Source organism: Nomascus leucogenys, chromosome X, assembly GCF_006542625.1.
Source record: "Nomascus leucogenys isolate Asia chromosome X, Asia_NLE_v1, whole genome shotgun sequence".
Taxonomy (NCBI): domain Eukaryota; kingdom Metazoa; phylum Chordata; class Mammalia; order Primates; family Hylobatidae; genus Nomascus; species Nomascus leucogenys.
Window position 1 is genome coordinate 139,440,342 of NC_044406.1, and position 21,088 is coordinate 139,461,429.

General features: G+C 60.5%; 1 protein-coding gene across 1 annotated transcript; it reads left to right on the forward strand.

Annotated features, from left to right (window-relative positions):
- The first annotated feature begins 1,572 nt into the window (after nucleotides 1–1,572).
- PLXNA3 (plexin A3) lies at nucleotides 1,573–20,692 on the forward strand. Its single transcript, XM_030807142.1, has 33 exons — nucleotides 1,573–1,711; nucleotides 3,413–4,033; nucleotides 4,353–4,892; nucleotides 5,412–5,594; nucleotides 6,725–6,853; nucleotides 6,924–7,024; nucleotides 7,284–7,407; nucleotides 7,490–7,646; nucleotides 7,735–7,834; nucleotides 8,088–8,202; nucleotides 8,352–8,552; nucleotides 8,760–8,856; nucleotides 8,993–9,183; nucleotides 9,275–9,420; nucleotides 9,490–9,610; nucleotides 9,716–9,852; nucleotides 9,963–10,133; nucleotides 10,397–10,490; nucleotides 10,572–10,811; nucleotides 10,894–11,037; nucleotides 11,116–11,350; nucleotides 11,431–11,573; nucleotides 11,650–11,906; nucleotides 12,010–12,076; nucleotides 12,170–12,316; nucleotides 12,403–12,562; nucleotides 12,725–12,828; nucleotides 13,034–13,130; nucleotides 13,342–13,532; nucleotides 13,796–13,965; nucleotides 14,456–14,668; nucleotides 14,839–14,989; nucleotides 15,950–20,692. Exons 2-33 carry the CDS (start codon nucleotides 3,440–3,442, stop codon nucleotides 16,043–16,045), a joined length of 5,616 nt encoding a protein of 1,871 aa, XP_030663002.1. The 5' UTR covers nucleotides 1,573–1,711; nucleotides 3,413–3,439; the 3' UTR covers nucleotides 16,046–20,692.
- The last annotated feature ends 396 nt before the right edge of the window (nucleotides 20,693–21,088 follow it).

The window sequence follows — 21,088 nt, forward strand, 5'->3', positions numbered from 1 at the left end:
TTGCTCTTAAAGCCATCCAACTAAATGGATGAGGCCCACACACATTATCAAGGGTGATCTCTTTTACTTAAATTCAGTTGAGGGCCGGGCATGGTGGCTCATGCCTATAATCTCAGTACTTTTTTTTTTTTTAGACAGAGTCTTGCTCTATCTCCCAGGCTGGAGTGCAATGGCATGATCTTGGCTCACTGCAACCTCCCCCTCCCAGGTTCAAGAGATTCTCCTGCCTCAGCCTCCTGAGTAGCTGGGACTACAGGCACATGACACCATGTCCGGCTAATTTTTGTATTTTTTGTAGAGATGGGGTTTCGCCATGTTGGCCAGGCTGGTCTTGAACTCCTGACCTCAGGTGATCTGCTCACTTCAGCCTTCCAAAATGCTGGGATTACAGGCTTGAGTCACTGCACCCAGCATATCCCAGTACTTTGGAAGGCTGAGGCAGGAGGATTGCTTAAGCCCAGGAGTTCAAGACTAGCCTGGGCAATGTAGCAAGACCCTGTCTCTCTCTACAAAAATAGGAAAAGTTAGCCAGGCGTGGTGGTGCTTGCCTGTGGTTCCAGCTACCTGGGAGGCTGAGGGAGGAGGATCCCTTGAGCCCAGGAAGTCGAGGCTGCAGTGAGCCCTGATCCAATGCCGCTACACTGCAGCCTGGGTGATAGAGCGAGACCTCAACTTGGGGGGAAAAAATCTGTCTATTTATCCATATATATGTTTAATAAAAATGGGCAAATGACTTGAATAGACATTTCTTCAGAGATCATATACAAAAGGCCAACAAGCACATGAAAAGATGCTAAACATCATTACTCACCAGAGAAATGAAAAGGAAAACCTTAGCGCGGCGCGGTGGCTCACACCTGTAGTCCCAGCACTTTGGGAGGCTGAGGCGGGAGCATCGTTTGAGCCTGGGGCGGTCGAGGCTGCAGTGAGCTATGATCTCACCACTGCACTCCAGCCCAGGTGACAGAGCGAGACCCTGTATCAAAACAAAACAAAAAAAGAAAAGGAAAAAGAAAGCAAAGGAAGGAAGAAAGCCCTCGGTTCAGGGTCGCCGGGGAAGGGGCTGGTTTGGACGGCTGTCGCCGCCCGCCCTCCGGGTTAGAGACCGTCGGGGGCGTGTCTTGAGCTGGGGGCGCGGCTCCTCGGCGGGAGTGCACCTGGGAGGCCGGGACCAGCGAGGCCGCGCCTCGGTGGCAGGTGACCCCCCGGGCGCGTCTCCGAGAGCCAGGGTGGGGCGAGGCGGGCGCGCGCCCCAGGCCCGAGGGGGTGTGGCGCGGGCGCGCGCGGGTTCCGGGGTCGCCGGAGGCGGCGGGCGGCGAGCCGGGGCGCGGGGGAGGCGCGCGCCGCGGACGCGGCCATCGAGCGAAGGGGGTCCGCTGGCAGGGCGGGTCCCCCTTCAGGTCGCGGGGCCGGGACTGCGCGCGAGGTCCCTGGCCCCGGGGAGCAGCGGCCCCGCCTGCGTCCCCTGCCGCTGCGTCCCGCTCGGCCGGGCGTCCCCAGGCGCCCCCGCCCCGCGCGGTGGTACGGTCCGGGTTTAAAAGGCTCCGGCGGCCCCCGGGCCAGCCCAGTGTGTGGGCGGCGGCGGCGGCTGCGCGCGTGGGGCCCGGGGCGCGGGGCGAGGCCGTGGGGGCGCGCGAGCGGGGCCGCGGTGGGGCTCGGAGGCGCGTCCACGTGGCCAGAGGGCGGCCTCCCGGAGCCAGCGGAGGGACAGGTAGGTGGCCGTCATCTTCGCCGTCCGTGCGGGGCCAGCCAGCTCGGGGCCCGGGGCTCCAGCAGCCCGGGGGTCCGGCAGCCCGGGGGTCCGGCTCGGCCTGTGGGGGTCAGGCCCTATCCCTGCCCGTTGGCGCCGGCCTGCCCGGCCCCTTGTGCCCCGCGTGGTGGGGACGCCAACCCAAGACCAGCCCCCTGCCCAAAGAGGACCCTTTGTCGCAGGAGAGCGGCCCCTCGGAGGATCAACGCTGTACTTCCCTCCCGCTAAGGGCTCCGCGAGTCCGCCGACGGGTGCCCTGATGGGGCCCGGGCATACTGGACCAGCAGCACGGTGGGGGGTGTGGGGGGTGTGGGGGGCGGCCGCTGGACCCCAGTCTCTGCGTGGGGCTGCCCCTTCCTCAGGCTCTCTGCTGGCCCAGCTGTACCTGTGATGCCCGAGGTTGCCACTTACAGGTGGGGGCTGGGCCTGAAATTCTGCCTCCCCAGGTCTCACTCCCGACCTGTCCTCAGCCTGTCCCTAGGCTTGTGCTCCCGGGATGTAGAGGAGGTGAAGACAGGATGTGGCCTCTCTTTTCTTTGGCCTTCCTTTCTTCTCCGGCTGTTGCATGAGGGGTCCAGCTGACAAAAGAGCCCTGGAGAGGTGATCAATCTGAGCTGAAACTTTGCAGTTTCAAGCTGGGCCTGCTCCTTGTTCCTGGCAAATGCATTATTTTTCCTTTCTCTCTCCTGTGCCTCCTTGGTTTGGTTCCCTGCACCGCCCCCGCCCCCCCCCCCCCCCAGCCTCCCGGCCTCCCGTCCTCAAGCTGGCACTGAGAGGGTAGCGCTGAGCCCTGCCCTGTTGGCTGCCACGACACTGCTCTGCTGTCTTAGCAGCCTGGGGCTGACTGGGTGTGGCCTGGGGACTAAGTGCCAGTCCCGGCACTGTCCCTGTGGCTCCTGCCCTGTCTCTCCAAGGCCTTGACTGTATTTGGGGACATTGCTCCTCCTTTTGTAAGGCTCCTGGGCCCCCTGTACATTCCCTTCCCCAGTGAACCTCTGGGTCTGGAGGGGGAGCCGTGCAGGCTGTGGCTGAGCAGAGCTTGACTGATGTGTGTCTGGGTGCGTGGCTGAGGGGCAGGCGCGACTTGGCTTTGTGAGGCCCTTGTCGGGGAGGCAGCTGGGGCCCCTGCAGGGGACGTGGTGGTGCTGGATCCTGCATCAGGCCTCCATTCCCCAGACCTCTGTCCCAGGGCCCCTGGTGGCAGTGCCACTCCAGGTGGTGTTCCTTGCCCTGCCCCTCTCCCCCAGCTTGCGATTGTTCTGCCCCTGCCTCCCTCTCGCCTCAGCTCAGGCGTTGGGGGCAGCCCAGAGGCCTGGGGCTTGCTGTTCTTTGCTGTTGGTTGCCCCGGGCTCTGAGATGTGGCATCTGGGGTCTCAGTTCCGGAGGGCCTCCTGCCTGGCCTTTCCCAGCATCTGCTCTGCTACCCCTTTGGGTGTGGCCCAGCTGAGGCGAGGCCTCCTGGCTCCTTTCCAGCACAGGGGCTGAGGGACGATTGATGGCCCCCAAGCCTGCCCTCGCTGGCTGCTCACTCATGCGCCCTGGCAGAGGCCCCTCCTCTCTCCCTGTCGCGGTGGCCATCTGGGGCTTTGGTGGGGTGGTGGGTGAATGGCCCAGCCCTCTGTGGCTCGAGGCCTCTGACTCCCACACACCGTCTCTCCCTAGGCCTGTCCCCAGGCGCGGCTGCCGGCCATGCCCTCTGTCTGCCTCCTCCTGCTGCTCTTCCTTGCCGTGGGGGGGGCCCTGGGCAACAGGCCCTTCCGTGCCTTCGTGGTGACAGACACCACGCTTACCCACCTGGCTGTGCACCGGGTGACTGGGGAGGTGTTCGTGGGCGCAGTGAACCGAGTCTTTAAGCTGGCCCCCAACCTGACTGAGCTGCGGGCCCATGTCACGGGGCCCGTCGAGGACAACGCTCGCTGCTACCCGCCCCCTAGCATGCGTGTGTGTGCCCACCGCCTGGCCCCCGTGGACAACATCAACAAGCTGCTGCTCATAGACTATGCGGCCCGCCGCCTGGTGGCCTGCGGCAGCATCTGGCAGGGCATCTGCCAGTTCCTGCGCCTGGACGACCTCTTCAAGCTGGGTGAGCCGCACCACCGCAAGGAGCACTACCTGTCGGGGGCCCAGGAGCCCGACTCCATGGCTGGTGTCATTGTGGAGCAGGGCCAGGGGCCCAGCAAGCTGTTCGTGGGCACTGCTGTCGACGGCAAGTCGGAGTACTTCCCCACCTTGAGCTCCCGCAAGCTCATCAGTGATGAAGACAGCGCGGACATGTTCAGTCTCGTGCGTGAGCCCTTCCTTCCCTCCTTCCTCCACCCAGTCCTGGCTCTGCGTCCCAGAAGAGCCCTGCTCTGAGAGGGGACTTTTCGGCTCCTCAGTGTCTGGGGTGCAGACAGGTTGCGGAGGGTGGGATGACAGCCTGAACCCAGGTTGCGGGGGTCCCCTGTGTGCAGGGAGGCTGGTCACCCTGCCCTCTGCAGCCTTTCTGGCCTGGGCCTCTGTGGTCATCCGGGCGGGAGGGGGATGCAGAGGGAAGCTGGCGGTGGCCCGCGATGTTGGCACAGGGCCTCACCTGATGCTGTTTCCTCCTCCTGCTCCCCAGGTGTACCAGGATGAGTTTGTCTCCTCCCAGATCAAGATCCCCTCAGACACGCTGTCCTTATACCCTGCCTTTGACATCTACTACATCTACGGCTTCGTCAGCGCCTCCTTCGTGTACTTCCTGACGCTGCAGCTGGACACCCAGCAGACGCTGCTGGACACAGCGGGCGAGAAATTCTTCACATCCAAGATCGTGCGCATGTGCGCGGGGGACTCAGAGTTCTACTCATACGTGGAATTCCCCATCGGCTGCTCCTGGCGCGGCGTGGAGTACCGCTTGGTGCAGAGCGCCCACCTGGCCAAACCTGGCCTGCTGCTGGCCCAGGCCCTGGGTGTGCCAGCTGACGAGGACGTCCTCTTCACCATCTTCTCTCAGGGCCAGAAGAACCGGGCCAGCCCACCCCGGCAGACCATCCTCTGCCTCTTCACCCTCAGCAACATCAATGCCCACATCCGGCGCCGCATCCAGTCCTGCTATCGTGGGGAGGGCACTCTGGCCCTGCCCTGGCTGCTGAACAAGGAGCTGCCCTGCATCAACACCGTGAGCCCCTCATCACCCCACACTGGTCCTCTGCCCTGTCCCAGGTCTGCCATGCCCGGCGTGGGCTCATGGCCAGTCATCCTGTCCCAGGCTTTGCCATGGCGCTGGGAGTGGCACCATTGCCCTCCCACCTGTTTCTCCCTTCCAGGGATCTCTGCCCTCTCCTTCCCTCTCTCTGGCCTGCCCAGTGCCCCACTTCTGCTTCCATTCCCAGCTCGTTCCTCCTTGCTCTGTCTCCTGGTTGCCCCTTGTCTTGAGTCAACAAGAGTCTTGTGGGCCCAGGCTTCACTCCTCCCTCCCTGCTGTCCCTCCTCCCTCCCTGCTGTCCCTCCTCTGTCTCCCTCCGCAGCCACCAATTTCCTGGAGCACCCTAGGGCGAGCAGTCAGGCCTCGCTGGAGGGGTCCGGGTTCTAGATCCCGCTCTCTTCTGGGACACAGGAACTGCCGGCCTCCATCTGGCTGCTGTGTGCTTGCGCCTGGGAGTTTTGACTCTCACGGGTTCCTCGTCTGTTTCACCAGCCCATGCAGATCAACGGCAACTTCTGCGGGCTGGTGTTGAACCAGCCTCTGGGAGGCCTGCATGTGATTGAGGGGCTGCCCCTGCTGGCCGACAGCACCGATGGCATGGCCAGCGTGGCCGCCTACACCTACCGCCAGCACTCTGTGGTCTTCGTTGGCACGCGCAGCGGCAGCCTGAAGAAGGTGGCCAGAGCCCTGGGCATGTGGGGGTGGGGACAGTCTCAGATATGGGACAAGGCTGGTGGTAGGAACACACGGGAGAGCCCTGACAACAGGACAGGACAGGAGAGGACACGGCTGGTGCAGGGAGGGAGATTTCCGTGCCTGGGTCCCAGGCGCTTGGCCCTGCTCCTCAGGTAGCCCCTCGGCCGCCCACCCTCACCATTGCCAGTTCCCACTGTGGACTGAATTGCCAGCTTCGTATGGCTCTGGGGACAGAGAACAGACCTATTGTGGGGTCTCCCTGCCACGAGAGCAGGGCTGGGGCTGAGCCGGCATTGCTGGGTCCTCTGTTGAATGAATAAGGGAGCAAATGCCTTGCCCCTCGAGCCTCCCTATCCCTGGGATGGACCCACTCGCCCCTGCCCTCTCCTTGGCTCAGTACTTCCCATCTTTCCCCTCCTACCCAAAATGTCACTTTCCCAGAGAGGGCTTTCCAGATCCATGCTCCCGCATGGGCCCTGGGGCTGCAGCTGCTTCCACTGGGGATCTGGGGGTAGCTTGGCATGAAGGGGGAGATGAACTCCTGGGCACTCAGGTACGTTCTGAATAGGTAGGAGTCGGGGGACTGCAGTGCTGTCATCCTGCTTGCCTCATAGATGCAGTGCCATCCCCCAGGAGGGCAAGGAGTTGGTCTGGGGGTGCAGGGAAGGGTTTGTGGAGAAGGATGATGAACTCTCCTGGCCCACTTGCTCTGTTCCTGGGACCCTCTTTTCCTTTGTAGCAGCTTTGTTGAACACGTACCATCCAATTCACCCATTTTAAAGTGCACAGTTCAGTGGGTTTCTGTGGATCTGCAGAGTGGCACAACCATCGCCACTACCTCATTCCCCTAATCAATGCCATCTTCTAGCTCTTCCCCTCCCCTGCATCCTGACCCTGGGCAACACGAATCACTCTGTCCTTCTGTTTGCTGAGGGCATGTTGTGGCGTCAGCACCCTCCTTTTTCTGGCCTCAGGGCTGTGGGTGTGAGTGCTGAACCCCACCAGGCCCTGACTTCAGCGGAGCCACAACCTCCAAAGTCTCTGGCTGGAGAAGACAATGTCCCAGGTGCAGGAGGCTGTGGTGGCATCAGGCTGGTCTTGTGGCTCAGGTGCGGGTCGATGGCTCCCAGGATGCCCACCTGTATGAGACAGTCCCCGTGGTGGATGGCAGCCCCATCCTCCGAGACCTGCTCTTCAGCCCGGACCACCGGCACATCTATCTCCTGAGTGAGAAGCAGGTGGGCCTGTGGTGGGTGGCGGCGGGTGGTGGGGTGGGGGCGGGCTGGGTGCTGACGTGGCTGTCCCCAGGTGAGCCAGCTCCCGGTGGAGACCTGTGAGCAGTACCAGAGCTGCGCAGCCTGCCTGGGCTCCGGGGACCCACACTGTGGTTGGTGTGTGCTGCAGCACAGGTGAGGGCAGGGGCCCCTGCTCGGGGAGTTGGAGGGCCCCACTGGCCAGGGGGAGCCAGCCACACCCAGCCGTGCCCTTGCGGCCTCCCCCGCCCTCCTCCACTTTCTCCAGCTAATGAGTGGAACCTCCACCCCGAGTGACGTCCCTTGGGCCCCAGGGGACGAGGCCAAGGCTCGCTGTTGCCTGGCACTGTGAGCTGGACAGGCCTGGGCCCTCCCGGGGCAGTGGCAGGACTGGCTCTGGCCCGACCCCGTGCAGGTGCTGCCGCGAAGGGGCCTGTCTGGGCGCCTCTGCCCCACATGGCTTTGCTGAGGAGCTGAGCAAGTGTGTCCAGGTGCGGGTCCGGCCCAACAATGTATCAGTGACATCGCCTGGGGTACAGGTGAGCAGCTTGGGGGTGCTCAGCTGGGTGTGCACATGAGTGCTGGGAGTCCGCCCTGCCCTGAGCCCTCTGCTTCCCCCAGCTGACCGTCACCCTGCACAACGCGCCAGACCTCAGCGCGGGCGTGAGCTGCGCCTTCGAGGAGGCGGCGGAGAGCGAGGCGGTCCTGCTGCCCTCCGGTGAACTGCTCTGCCCCTCACCCTCCCTCCAGGAGCTCCGAGCTCTTACCAGGGGGCACGGTCAGTGGGTTGGGGCTGCCCAGGGTGGGGCATGGTGCGGCCTCTCCCTACCCCCAGAGAGTTCACGGCCACCCCGGGACTGCTGCAGGGGCCACCCGCACCGTGCGGCTGCAGCTTCTTTCCAGGGAGACAGGTGTGAGGTTTGCCAGTGCTGACTTTGTCTTCTACAACTGCAGCGTCCTGCAGTCGTGAGTACCTGGCACAGCACCCGTCCCTACCCCTGGGGATAGAGGGGACCTCCGGGACAGGCGACGCCTTCAGGGCAGCTGTTTCTGGGGCATCAGGGGCTAACTGTCAGGTCCTGATAGCCCCTGACATCCCCACATCTCTCTGTCCCCTGATATGGCTGCCTTCTTCCTTCAGTTCCCGATGTGTCCTATTGGGGAGCAGTGAGGGGCAGTGCAGCCTCCTCTGTTATTTCTGAAGCCACTTCCCCCCCAGGTGCATGTCCTGTGTTGGCAGCCCTTACCCCTGCCACTGGTGTAAGTACCGCCACGTGTGTACCAGCCGCCCCCACGAGTGCTCCTTCCAGGAGGGCAGGGTCCACAGCCCTGAGGTGAGGCGGGCGCCGCGTGCGAGGGGCTGGGCTCTGCGGTGCGGGCAGGGCCACCTGCTTCTATGTGTTCTCGGTTTCTTTGAGCCTTCTCCGGGCTGGGCCTGGACAAGGGTGGCCCTGTGTGCAGCTGACAGGCGCTTTCCCCCCAGGGCTGCCCTGAGATCCTGCCCAGTGGGGACCTCCTGATCCCCGTTGGGGTCATGCAGCCTCTTACCTTGCGGGCTAAGAACCTACCTCAGCCGCAGTCGGGCCAGAAGAACTATGAGTGCGTGGTGCGGGTACAGGGGCGGCAGCAGCGGGTGCCTGCCGTGCGCTTCAACAGCAGCAGTGTGCAGTGCCAGAACGCCTCGGTGAGGTCCCGCCCGCTGCCTCCCTTCGGGGTCTGGGCTGTGGCGTGGTGTGGATCGTTCTTGTCTATGCCCAGCTCCCTGGCAGGGAACTCTCTTGAGTCTCCTGCTAGGGATTCCTGTACCTGGAGGAGGGGGGGCAGCTGGCAAAAATCTTGGGTAGGGGTTCTGTACATCTTATCTGGGGTCCCGTGGGTTCCTTTCTTCTAGTACTCCTATGAAGGTGATGAGCATGGTGACACCGAGCTGGACTTCTCCGTGGTCTGGGATGGAGACTTCCCCATAGACAAGCCTCCCAGCTTCCGAGGTGAAGGCACGGGCCAGGGAGCTTCTCTCCTAAGGCAGTCGGCACTGCTGGGGTCGGGTCTGGGGGCCCTAGTGCTCCCCACTTTCCACTTTTCTGCCACTGCCTGCTCCGTCAGCAGTGCCTTCTGTGCCTGCAGCCCTCCTGTACAAGTGCTGGGCGCAGCGGCCCAGCTGTGGCCTCTGCCTCAAGGCTGATCCCCGCTTCAACTGTGGCTGGTGCATCTCAGAGCACAGGTGCCAGCTGCGGACCCACTGCCCGGCCCCGAAGACCAACTGGATGCACCTGAGCCAGAAGGGCACCCGGTGCAGCCACCCCCGCATCACGCAGGTCAGCCTTCCTCACCGCCCCTGCCCACTGCCAACTCCCAGGGCACCTGGGAGTCTGAGCCAGCTCTCTCACTGCCCATCCTGCTCCACAGATCCACCCTCTCGTGGGGCCCAAGGAAGGAGGCACCCGGGTCACCATCGTGGGTGAGAACCTGGGCCTCTTGTCCCGAGAGGTGGGCCTGCGGGTGGCTGGCGTGCGTTGCAACTCTATCCCGGCCGAGTACATCAGTGCTGAGAGGTGAGTGCGGCTGTGTGGGTGCCCGGGCCGTATGTGGCCTGGCTGGCCCTGACGCTCTCTGAGCCCTAGGATCGTGTGTGAGATGGAGGAGTCGCTGGTGCCCAGCCCGCTGCCGGGGCCCGTGGAGCTGTGTGTGGGTGACTGTTCAGCTGACTTCCGCACGCAGTCGGAGCAGCTCTACAGCTTTGTGGTGCGTGGCTGCTGGCCCTCCCCCTTCCTGTCCCTTCTCTCTCCCGCAAGGGGAGTGTGGAGCAGCCCGGCCCGGCTCCTCCCCTCAGGGCAGCTTCTCCCGCAGACCCCAACGTTTGACCAAGTGAGTCCCAGCCGTGGCCCGGCGTCAGGGGGCACACGGCTCACCATCTCAGGCAGCTCTCTGGATGCTGGCAGCAGGGTCACAGTGACTGTGAGGGACAGCGAGTGCCAGTTTGTAAGGTGGGCCGGGGCCCTGCCAGCTTTGGGTTGGGCATTGTGTGGGGGGCCATGGGGACGGGTGGGTGAGGGCCCTGGGCCACCCGCTCCAAGCACCCTGCTTGCCAATGTAGGAGAGATGCCAAGGCGATCGTGTGCATCTCACCTGTCTCCACCCTGGGCCCCAGCCAGGCCCCCATCACACTCGCCATTGACCGGGCTAACATCTCCAGCTCCGGGGTCATCTACACCTACACTCAGGACCCCACCGTCACCCGCCTTGAGCCCACCTGGAGCATCATCAAGTAAGACCCTGGAGGACTGGGGAGCCTGGTAGTGTCCAGAGGGCTCAGGGACTGGGTGGTCTCTGAGCTCCGGTGGGGCTCCTCCCGGAGCCTAGGCCCTCATTGGTAGAGGGGGTAGAGCTGTCCTGGCTACACAGTACCCGGCACCCACTAGGTGATCCAGGGTCAGGGAAGGCCTGGGCTGCCATGGCAGCCTCGATCACTCTCCAGGGCTGGGTGGGTGCACTGGAGGAGGGAGCCTGAGGCCCCTGCCGTGTCCCTAGTGGAAGCACTGCCATCACTGTGAGTGGGACCCACCTGCTGACGGTCCAGGAGCCCCGGGTCCGTGCCAAGTACCGCGGCATCGAGACCACCAATGTGAGTACCAGCTGCCCTGCCCCACCCCGACCCTGCAGCCTGTGGCTTCACGTGCCTGGCTGTCCACCTTTGTCCCCACAGACATGCCAGGTGATCAACGACACTGCCATGCTGTGTAAGGCCCCTGGCATCTTTCTTGGGCGGCCCCAGCCTCGGGCGCAAGGCGAGCACCCTGATGAGTTTGGCTTCCTGCTGGACCACGTGCAAACGGCCCGCTCCCTCAACCGCTCCTCCTTTACCTACTACCCTGACCCCAGCTTTGAGCCGCTGGGGCCCTCTGGCGTGCTGGACATCAAACCGGGCTCCCATGTGGTGCTGAAGGTGCGGGGGGGGGGGGTGGGGGGAGGGCGGGGAGGGGCGGGAAAGTGGAGCGTCCTGGGCTGACGTTGTCCTCCACCCCCAGGGCAAGAACCTGATTCCCGCGGCAGCCGGCAGCTCCCGCCTCAACTACACTGTGCTGATAGGAGGCCAGCCGTGTTCGCTCACTGTCTCGGACACACAACTCCTGTGCGACTCACCCAGCCAGACTGGCCGGCAGCCTGTCATGGTAGGTGGGGATGAGGAGACCCCCTGGGCAGCCCAGGGTGGGCGTGGTGGTCAGCTCACCTCAGGTCTGTCCCCACAGGTGCTGGTGGGTGGCCTGGAGTTCTGGCTGGGCACCCTGCACATCTCGGCAGAGCGGGCGCTGACCCTACCGGCCATGATGGGGCTGGCGGTGGGGGGCGGGCTCCTGCTGCTGGCCATCACGGCTGTGCTGGTGGCCTACAAGCGCAAGACTCAGGATGCGGACCGTACCCTCAAGCGTCTGCAGCTGCAGATGGACAACCTGGAGTCCCGCGTGGCCCTGGAGTGCAAGGAAGGTGCCTGAGGCGGGGCGGGATGTGGTGTGGAAGCTAGGGACCTCCCTCCTGCCCACTCATTCTCTCTCTCCACCCCCCAGCTTTTGCAGAGCTGCAGACAGACATCAATGAGCTGACTAACCACATGGACGAGGTGCAGATCCCCTTCCTGGACTACCGGACTTATGCTGTGCGCGTGCTGTTCCCGGGCATCGAGGCCCACCCGGTGCTCAAGGAGCTGGATGTGAGCCTCTGCCCGGCCTGCCCCCCCATTCCCTTCAGGGCTGCCCCCACCCTCTGAGACCTCCTGCTCCCCACAGACGCCACCCAACGTGGAGAAGGCCCTGCGCCTCTTTGGGCAGCTGCTGCACAGCCGCGCCTTCGTGCTTACCTTCATCCACACGCTGGAGGCCCAGAGCAGCTTCTCCATGCGCGACCGCGGCACCGTGGCCTCGCTCACCATGGTGGCCCTGCAGAGCCGGCTCGACTATGCCACGGGGCTGCTCAAGCAACTGCTGGCCGACCTCATTGAGAAAAACCTCCAGAGCAAGAACCACCCCAAGCTGCTGCTACGCAGGTACCTGCCTCGCTCTATCCAGGCCACGCCTTTGTCCTGCCTGGCCCTCCCCCCTGCCCAAGCCCCACCCCTGCCAGGCCCGAGCCCCCTTCTCTTGCCCTAGGACAGAGTCAGTGGCTGAGAAGATGCTTACCAACTGGTTCACGTTCCTGCTGCATAAGTTTCTGAAGGTGCGCCAGGTGGGCGGGTGGCAGGGAGGTGGTGGCAGAGGACCGGCCAGTGATCAGGCAGGCAGCCAGCTGTGCACCTGTCCCTGGCTGCAGGAGTGTGCTGGGGAGCCTCTCTTCCTGCTTTACTGTGCCATCAAGCAGCAGATGGAGAAGGGCCCCATTGATGCCATCACGGGCGAGGCACGATACTCCCTGAGCGAGGACAAGCTCATCCGGCAGCAGATCGACTACAAGACCCTGGTGAGCGCAGGGCCGGGAGGGCCAGAGGTGTGGGCACAGAGAGAGGCCTCGCCCCAGACTGACACTGGAGTCCACTTTCCCCTCAGACCCTTCACTGCATGTGTCCGGAGAACGAGGGCAGTGCCCAGGTCCCAGTGAAGGTTCTCAACTGTGACAGCATCACCCAGGCCAAAGATAAGCTGCTGGACACTGTGTACAAGGGCATTCCGTACTCCCAGCGCCCCAAAGCTGAGGACATGGACCTGGGTGAGGTCCCCGCCCTCTCCTCCTGGCTCCCACTCATACCCTCCTGTGCCGTGTGACCTCCTTGGGCTCTCCCGCTCCCACCTGAACCCTGTTCCCTAAGAGGAGTGGGCCAGGGACTTGGGGGCTGCCAGCGTAATCTTAAGGGCTGTCTGTGGCCCACAGAGTGGCGCCAGGGCCGCATGACTCGCATCATCCTCCAGGATGAGGATGTCACCACCAAGATGGAGTGTGACTGGAAGAGGCTCAACTCACTGGCCCACTACCAGGTGAGGGGTTGGGGCCCATTCCCCGCTAGGGCCACCTGGGAGCCAGGACCCTGCCTTGAGCTGCAGCAGGACACAGGAGCAGTGGCCCTGGCTCCCCTCGCCCTTCTCCCTGGACTCGTGGGCTCCCCTCCTGGGTGGGGGTGGGTGGGGGCTCCTTGGTTTCTCAGCTTCCTGCACTGTCCCCCTCTGTCTCTGGGGCCTCCAGGTGACAGATGGTTCCTTGGTGGCACTGGTGCCCAAACAAGTGTCTGCCTATAACATGGCCGACTCCTTCACCTTCACCCGCTCCCTCAGCCGCTACGGTAGGTGTCCTCAGTGTGGTGGCCGTGTGCCCTTCGAGGCTGCTTAAGCCGTCCCGGGGAACCCCCACTTCCAAGTGCCGTCGATTCTGTGGAGTGTAGACAGAGGGTCGGCCAGTGAGGGCAGATGGGTCCCCACACGCTGCTGAGCTCCCGGGAGAGTGGGGCAGGGGCCAGGTGGTGGCCTAAGGGTCACATGCGTTCTCTGCTCCAGAGAGCTTGCTCCGCACAGCCAGCAGCCCCGACAGCCTCCGCTCACGGGCACCCATGATCACGCCTGACCAGGAGACGGGCACCAAACTGTGGCACCTGGTGAAAAACCACGACCATGCCGACCATCGCGAGGGGGACCGTGGCAGCAAGATGGTCTCCGAGATCTACCTGACACGGCTGCTGGCCACCAAGGTGTGGGCCTGCCTCTCGCCGCCTTGGCCTCAGCCCAGAGGTTGTCCCGGCCTTACAGGGGAGGGGGCCATGGATCATTTGCTTCCAGTGGGCCTTTCTTAGGGTCTTTGCTTTGGGAACTCTGAGCCTTAGATAAAGGCTGTGTCTATCTGAGAGGCCACTGGCCCTGTAGGGAAGCCAAGCCTTTCTGCCTCCATCTGTCCTGCTCTGGGGACATCCCGACCTGGCTCCCTCATAGCCTGTGACCTCTCTGCCCCACACAGGGCACACTGCAGAAGTTCGTGGATGACCTCTTTGAGACGGTGTTCAGCACAGCCCACCGGGGCTCGGCCCTGCCCCTGGCCATCAAGTACATGTTTGACTTCCTGGATGAGCAGGCGGACCAGCGCCAGATCAGCGACCCCGACGTGCGCCACACCTGGAAGAGCAACTGGTATCGCCCCGTGCTGGGCTGCCAGCAGCCTGTCTGGAGATTGGTGGGCGGAAGATGCTGGTGGCTCTGCTGGGACCCAGGGCCTGGAGTAGCATCCAGGCAGGAGCGAACGAGGCCTGGCTTGGGGTTGACACTGACAGTGCCATCAAGCCAAGGGGCCTGTTGCGTCCGGTTCTGGAGCTGGACTGCCTGGGTGGGTGGGATGGTGGTGGTAAGGCCTTTGCCCTCTGGGGTCTTGCACCAGATAGAGATGCTGGCGGTCGGTCGCAGGTGGTGAGAGCGGTGACAGGAGAAGCTGCGGAGGGGGTTGAGGCCTATTGAGAACAGAAGGTCAGCAGAGACTTAGAGGAAAGGCCGTTCACCCTAAATGTGTTGCTCTCACCACCCCGGACAAGATGTGAGCCGGCCCGACAGGAAAGAGACGTGCACATGGGAGGGGCCCCTTGGGGCTAACTAGGGAGCCTCAGGCGCATGTCCCTCTTGTCCACAGCCTGCCGCTGCGCTTCTGGGTGAATGTGATCAAGAACCCACAGTTCGTGTTCGACATCCACAAGAACAGCATCACGGACGCCTGCCTGTCGGTGGTAGCCCAGACCTTCATGGACTCCTGCTCTACATCCGAGCACCGCCTGGGGAAGGACTCCCCCTCCAACAAACTGCTCTATGCCAAGGACATCCCCAACTACAAGAGCTGGGTGGAGAGGTGGGCTCCGCCCTGCTGTGGGTGGCAGAGGGCAGGACCTGCCCCTCCCTGGGCTGCCTGTGTGAGGCCAGCCAGCTACAGGCAGGAAGCCCGGGGGCTGGCCGGGCAGTGAGGGCAGGGGTTCTAGTTTTTGTGACATTGCCCAAGTGACATACTCAGGGTCCCAACAGGTATTATCGAGACATTGCAAAGATGGCATCCATCAGCGACCAGGACATGGATGCCTACCTGGTGGAGCAGTCCCGCCTCCACGCCAGCGACTTCAATGTCCTGAGCGCACTCAGCGAGCTCTATTTCTATGTCACCAAGTACCGCCAGGAGGTGTGTTTTATCCCCACAGACTCCCAGTTACTTGGTCCTGAAGGTTCAGCCAGTGACAAAGGCAGGAGGGTTGGTGGGGGTTGGGGACAGAAGGGACACAGAGCCTATTTCTTAGATTGTTCACGGTCTCTCCCCTGACCAGGGCCCGGGGCCGGCACAGGTGATGCTCTCTGGGATCACAGGTAGATGCTGGAATTTGAGGGACCCAGGAGATAAGCCACTGGCTGGGTACAAAGTGGCCACTGGGCAAAAGTTAAAGGGCCTGAGCACTGGAAGGGATGGGTCAGGATTTGTGATGAGAAATGGCCGGAGGCAGGAGGACACAGAGGTGTGGACTTCAGGATGGAGTCTGGGCTGGACACATTTGCGAGCCTGTGGATGGCATTTAAAGCCCTGAGCCTGGATGAGCTCACAGGGAAGCCTCGAGTGGGTGTGGAGGGAGAAGCGGTCCAAGCACTGAGCCCAGGGCCCCCGGACACGAAGAGGGGAGGGGAGGGGAGGGGAGGCGCAGCAGCTAGCAGGGAGGATGCCCGAGAGCGCCTGGTGGGGTCTGGCAACCTGAGCCAGTGAGGACCCCTCACAGTTCCGTCTTCCAGTGCTGCTGCTGGTGAAGGATGGTGACCTGCAGAACACTCACTGGGTCTGGCGAGGGTCACGGGGTCCTGGCGAGGGAGGCTTGGGCTAGGAGGTAATGGGAGGGGGAATCCAGCACGGCGAGTCCAGAGTCCAGGTCACTCTAGGGAGAGGCTGCACCCTAGCCGTGGAGAGGAGGAGGAGAAGGTGCTGTCGTCGAGGGGCATTTGGGGCTGGGGAGAGCTGGTGGGTTTGTACAGGGGCTGCGGGGGAGGACGGAGGGGTGAAACGTGTGGGAGGGAGGAGCCCAGCTGGGAAGTGGGGACTTTGCATGGCAGGAGCTGCGCCCCCTACAGAGCCTAGCTCCAGGGGACCCCTCTCCCCCAGATTCTCACGGCTCTGGACCGAGATGCCTCTTGTCGGAAGCATAAGTTGCGGCAGAAACTGGAACAGATCATCAGCCTCGTGTCCAGTGACAGCTAAGGTGGTGGAATCGGTGAGGAGGGGGCTTCTCAGTCCTGTGCCGTCCTCCCATCCAGGGGAGTGGCTGGCTCAAGCCTGGGTCCCGGGGCTGAGCCCTGGATTGGGTATCGTGCGGCAGGTCACCCTGGCCATGATGCCCCCAGCACACCCCGGCCCCCTTCATTAGTGCCTTGCTTTGGGCCCTGTAGGGGGAGGGGTGACAGGGCGAGCCCCCACGCCAGCAGCAGCAATACCCCCACCCTCCTGCCCTGTGCCCAGGTGTTGGGACAGCCCCACCCTCCCTGCTATTTATATCCCTCTGCCTATTTATTGAATCGAACTTCGCCTCCGTCTCCATCTGTAAATATGTGTCCCCCACGGGATGTCGCCAGCCTCACTCACCTGCCTTTCCTTGAGCTGTCCTGGGCCCTGCCACCCGTCTGGGCTCCTTTCTGTAGCATTATCAGCCTCGGTCTGGCCTCTGGCACCTCACCCTTGCCATGGCTGACCCCACCCATGCCAAGGCAGGGTCACGGTACCAGCAGCACTTGGGGTGAGGCCTCCAAAGCTTCCTCAGAATTCTGGCTATGCCACGCTGGGCCACAGGGTCCCCCTCAAGCATCTCGGGGCCCTATTCTCTCTGAGTACCTAGAGGGCTGGACTCAGGCTTGTGCCAGGGCCTGACTTGGGCCTGGGGGCCCTAGAACGCTCCTCCTCCTGAGCCTACTGCCAGACGTCCTCAGTGTTGTCTGCACCTGCTCCGACTCCTTCAGCCACCCCATTCAGCGCCCGCTCCGTCCAGCGCCCGCCCTGTGGGGCCAAGGCAGCCGTGCCTTACTACTCTGTGTCTTCTGCCTCCTCTGAGGAATCTGGCCCTGTCTCACAGTCCCAGACCCCCCGTTCTCTCCTCTTTAGTTGCATGAGTTTTTCTTTGTTCATGGAATGTTTTTTCCTGATTAAATGTTGGGGAAATGCCGTCCACGTGGGGCTCTGTCCTTGGGGCAGGTCAGTAGACCTGTGGACGCTGCATGAGCTGGAGCCCATTATGGGAGAAAGGACCACTCCTTGCAGGGTCCCAGAGGGTTTGGGGAGGTCCAGGGCCATGCCCGACCCATCAGCAAACCCCGGTGGCTCTACCTTCAAGACAGATTCAAGATAGATAGATAGATTCTCCTCCCTTCCACCACCCCCACCCAGCTCTCCCGTGCCATCGTCTATCTCTGCCTGGATGCCAGTCTCCCTGCTTCTGCCCTCGCTCTCTTCAGCCTATTCTCAGCGTGGGAGGCAGAGAGATCCTGTTATGATATAAGGTGGATCATGTTGCCTCACTGTTTAGAACCCTCCGGTGGTTTCAGCTGCAGCCAACTCCTTCAAAACCTGACAGTTGTGTACTGTCGAGGTCGTGGCACCCATCATGGTGCGCCTACCAAAGTCTTACTCCCAGGCCTGTTAAGTAATGCAGGTGGGGAGAAGGTGACATGCAATTTATTATTTTGTTTTTGGAGACAGTGTAGCTGTGTTGCCCAGGCTGGAGTGCAGTGGCAAGATCACAGCTCAGTGCAGTCTCAAACTCCTGGGCTCAAGTGATCCTCCCAACCTCAGCCTCCTGAATAGCTGGGTGTGTAAGTGCACTCTATTATGCCAGGCTTTTTTTTGTGTGTGTGTGTGTGTAGAGATACATTGCCACTATGTTGTTCAGGCTGGTCTTGAATTCCTGGCCTCAGTGATCCTCACCCCTCAGCCTCCCAAAGTATTGGGATTACAGGCGTGAGCCACTGTGCCCGGCCAGGTGAGATGGAATCTTATTTTTACTTTTTATGTTTTTTTTTTTTTTCTTTGACGGAGTGTTGCTCTGTCACCCAGGCTGGAGTGCAGTGGCATGATCTCGGCTTACTGCAAGCTCCGCCTCCCGGGTTCACACCATTCTCCTGCCTCAGCCTCCCGAGTAGCTGGAACTACAGGCGCCCACCACCACGCCCGGCTAATTTTTTGTATTTTCAGTAGAGACGGGGTTTTACCATGTTAGCCAGGATGGTCTCGATCTCCTGACCTCGTGATCCACCCGCCTCAGCCTCCCAAAGTGCTGGGATTACAGGCGTGAGCCACCATGCCTGGCCTTTTTTTTTTTTTTTGAGACAGGATCTTGCCCTGTTGCCCATGCTGGAGTGCAGTGGCAAAATCAACTCACTGCAGCCTTGATGTCCTGGGCTCAAGTGATCCTCCTGCCTCAGCCTTCTGAGTAGCTAGGATTACAAGTGCTTGCCACCATACCCAGCTTTTATTATTTTTTTTCTTTAGTAGAGATGGAGTCTTGCTGGTTTTGAACCTCCTGCGCTCAAGTGATCCTCCTGCTTTGGCCTCCCAAAATGCTGGGATTACAGCTGTAAGCCTCTGTGCCCAGCCAAGTGAGATGCAATTTTTCTTTTTCTTTCTTTTTTTTTTTTTTGAGACAGAGTTTCACTCTTGTTGCCCAGGCTGGAGTGCAATGGTGCAATCTTGGCTCACTGCAACCTCCGCCTCCCGGGTTCAAGTGATTCTCCTGCCTCAGCCTCCCGAGTAGCTGGCATTACAGGCATGTGTCACCACGCCCGGCTAATTTTGTATTTTTAGTAGAGACAGGGTTTCTCCATGTTGGTCAGGCTGGTCTCGAACTCCTGACCTCAGGTGATCCGCCTGCCTCAGCCTCCCAAAGTGCTGGGATTACAGGCATGAGCCACCGTGCCTGGCCTTTCTTCTTTTTTTGTTTTTGTTTTTTTTTGAGATGCAATTTTAAATAGGGTGGCTTGGACAGCCACCTGAGTTGGGTTTAAAAGCTGCCAGCTCCAGCCGTCCAGCTGTGGGGCCACGGTGCCAGACAGTGGTGGTGGTTGTAGGACCGTAGGTGTTTACCAAAACTAGACATGTCCACGTAACAACCAACTGCACAAATAAGGAATAAAATAATAAAGAGAAGGACGTGTGAGGCAGGACTGGATTGTAGCCCAGGATAAAGAGAAGTTGCGGGATGACAGCTGTGCCATCGGCCCAGACAGAACCATGTGGACAGAGGACAGAGGATAAGGGAGATGGCTGAAAATATTACCATCATATGATAATGACAACTAAGCCACAGGAAAACAAGGCAGTTTTTAACCTCAGGGGAAATCTCTCAGAAATGGATGGAATCTAACAGAAGCATCATGAGAGGAAGAGGAAGGGAAACAGAGCTAAACTGGGGCCAGGTGTGGTGGCTCGCACTTGTCATCCCAGCACTTTTGGAGGCCCAGGCGGGAAGATCACTTGAGCCCAGGAGTTCAGGACTAGCCTGGGCAACAAAGCAAGATCCCCTCTCTACAAAAAATAAAACATTAGCCAGGCATGGTGGTGCATGCCTGTGGTCCCAGTTACTCAGGAGGCTGAGGTGGGAGGATTGCTTGAGCCTGGGGACCAAGGCTGCAGTGAGCTGTGATTGTGCCAGCCTAGGTGACAGAGCCAGACCCTGTATCAAAAAAAAATAATAATAATTAAAAAATAAAAGATCGGCTGGGCGCGGTGGCTCATGCCTGTAATCCCAGCACTTTGGGAGGCCAAGGCGGGTGGACCACCTGAGGTCGGGAGTTGGAGACCAGCCTGACCAACATGGAGAAACCCCGTCTCTACTAAAAATACAAAATTAGCTGGGCATGGTGGTGCATGCCTGTAATTCTAGCTACTTGGGAGGCTGAGGCAGGAGAATTGCTTGAACCCGGGAAGCGGAGGTTGCGGTGAGCCGAGATTGCACCATTGCACTCCAGCCTGGGCAACAAGAGCGAAACTCCGTCTCAAAAAAAAAAAAAAAAAAAAAAAAGTGAAAGATCTAAATTGTCAACTACTCATCAATAATTAATGTCTAAAAAATATTAAGAAAGGAATGAGAGCAAAAGAGAGGGAGAGAGGAAAGTGTCATCTTCATAAGCTGAAGGCGAGTGCCACCGTCACCACTGGCAGAGCTCCCCAGATTCTACAAAGGGAAACTGTTCCTCCACATGGAGTAATAGGGACTGGATATGTCGCGCCACATGAAAGAACACCCCAAACCAGACAAAATATATGGAATGCAGAGTATAAAAAAACTGGCTGTGGGCTAGTGAGGGACAGTGACGTGTGGGAGCTGGGAAACAAGGTAAGCCATGCGACTGGCCCGGTGTCCTGTGTGGAGTTTCCTGGTGGAGCCTGGCAGACAGCCGGACTTTAGGAGTTGAAACTCTGATTCAGAGCGGCCCAGCAGCTGGAGTTTGCAGGGCGGAGAACCAGAGAGAAGAGAGCTGCACAGGGAAAGAACCCTGGATATCCACAGAGGCTCCTGCTCCAGTGTTCAGCGGACTATGACTACTGGTGAGCACAGGCGTGTGAGGAAGCTACCCAAGACCAGGGAGGGCCATCACCCCAGCAGGAGAGGATGAACAGGAACTCCAGTGTGCAAGCAGGACAGGGACTAGCAGCTGTCCCCACCCACCAGGATAGAGAAGCTCATGTTCGCCTAGGCAGCACTGGCCAGGGTGCCCAGAATGGTGTTAGTTGCTTCCATAGAGGGAAACAAGCCTACAGTTAAGAGCTGCTCTGCTCCCACACAGCACATCTTCAAAGCAAGACTCAAAAGGATCAAACCATTTCCTTGTTTTCTGAGAATAAAAGCAGTGGTACCTCTTCCTTTCCACTCTCAGAAAATCTGACAGACTCTACAAAAGCGCCCTAAGGCTGGAGACACTGTATTTTCCAGGGAGCCGACTCGTTGCCCCAGACACTAGTCAATTGCCCCAGCACTTTCTTCACCGATCGTTAGAGGAAAAAAGCTCACGTTAGACTTAAAAATCAGGAAAAAAATTTAACACTAAACTTGCAAATATTATGTGGTGTATGTTACAGTTACACATTTACTATGTAAATGCAACTGTAAAACTGAGGAAGTATTCCAAAATGTTGACAGTAGTTAATCCTGAATGACAGATCCCAATTGATTTTCATTTTCTTCCATTTCCTAAATTGTCTTCAATTTCCTTGTACTCCTTCAATATCTGAATTCTAGAACCTCCCCAGCAACCCAAG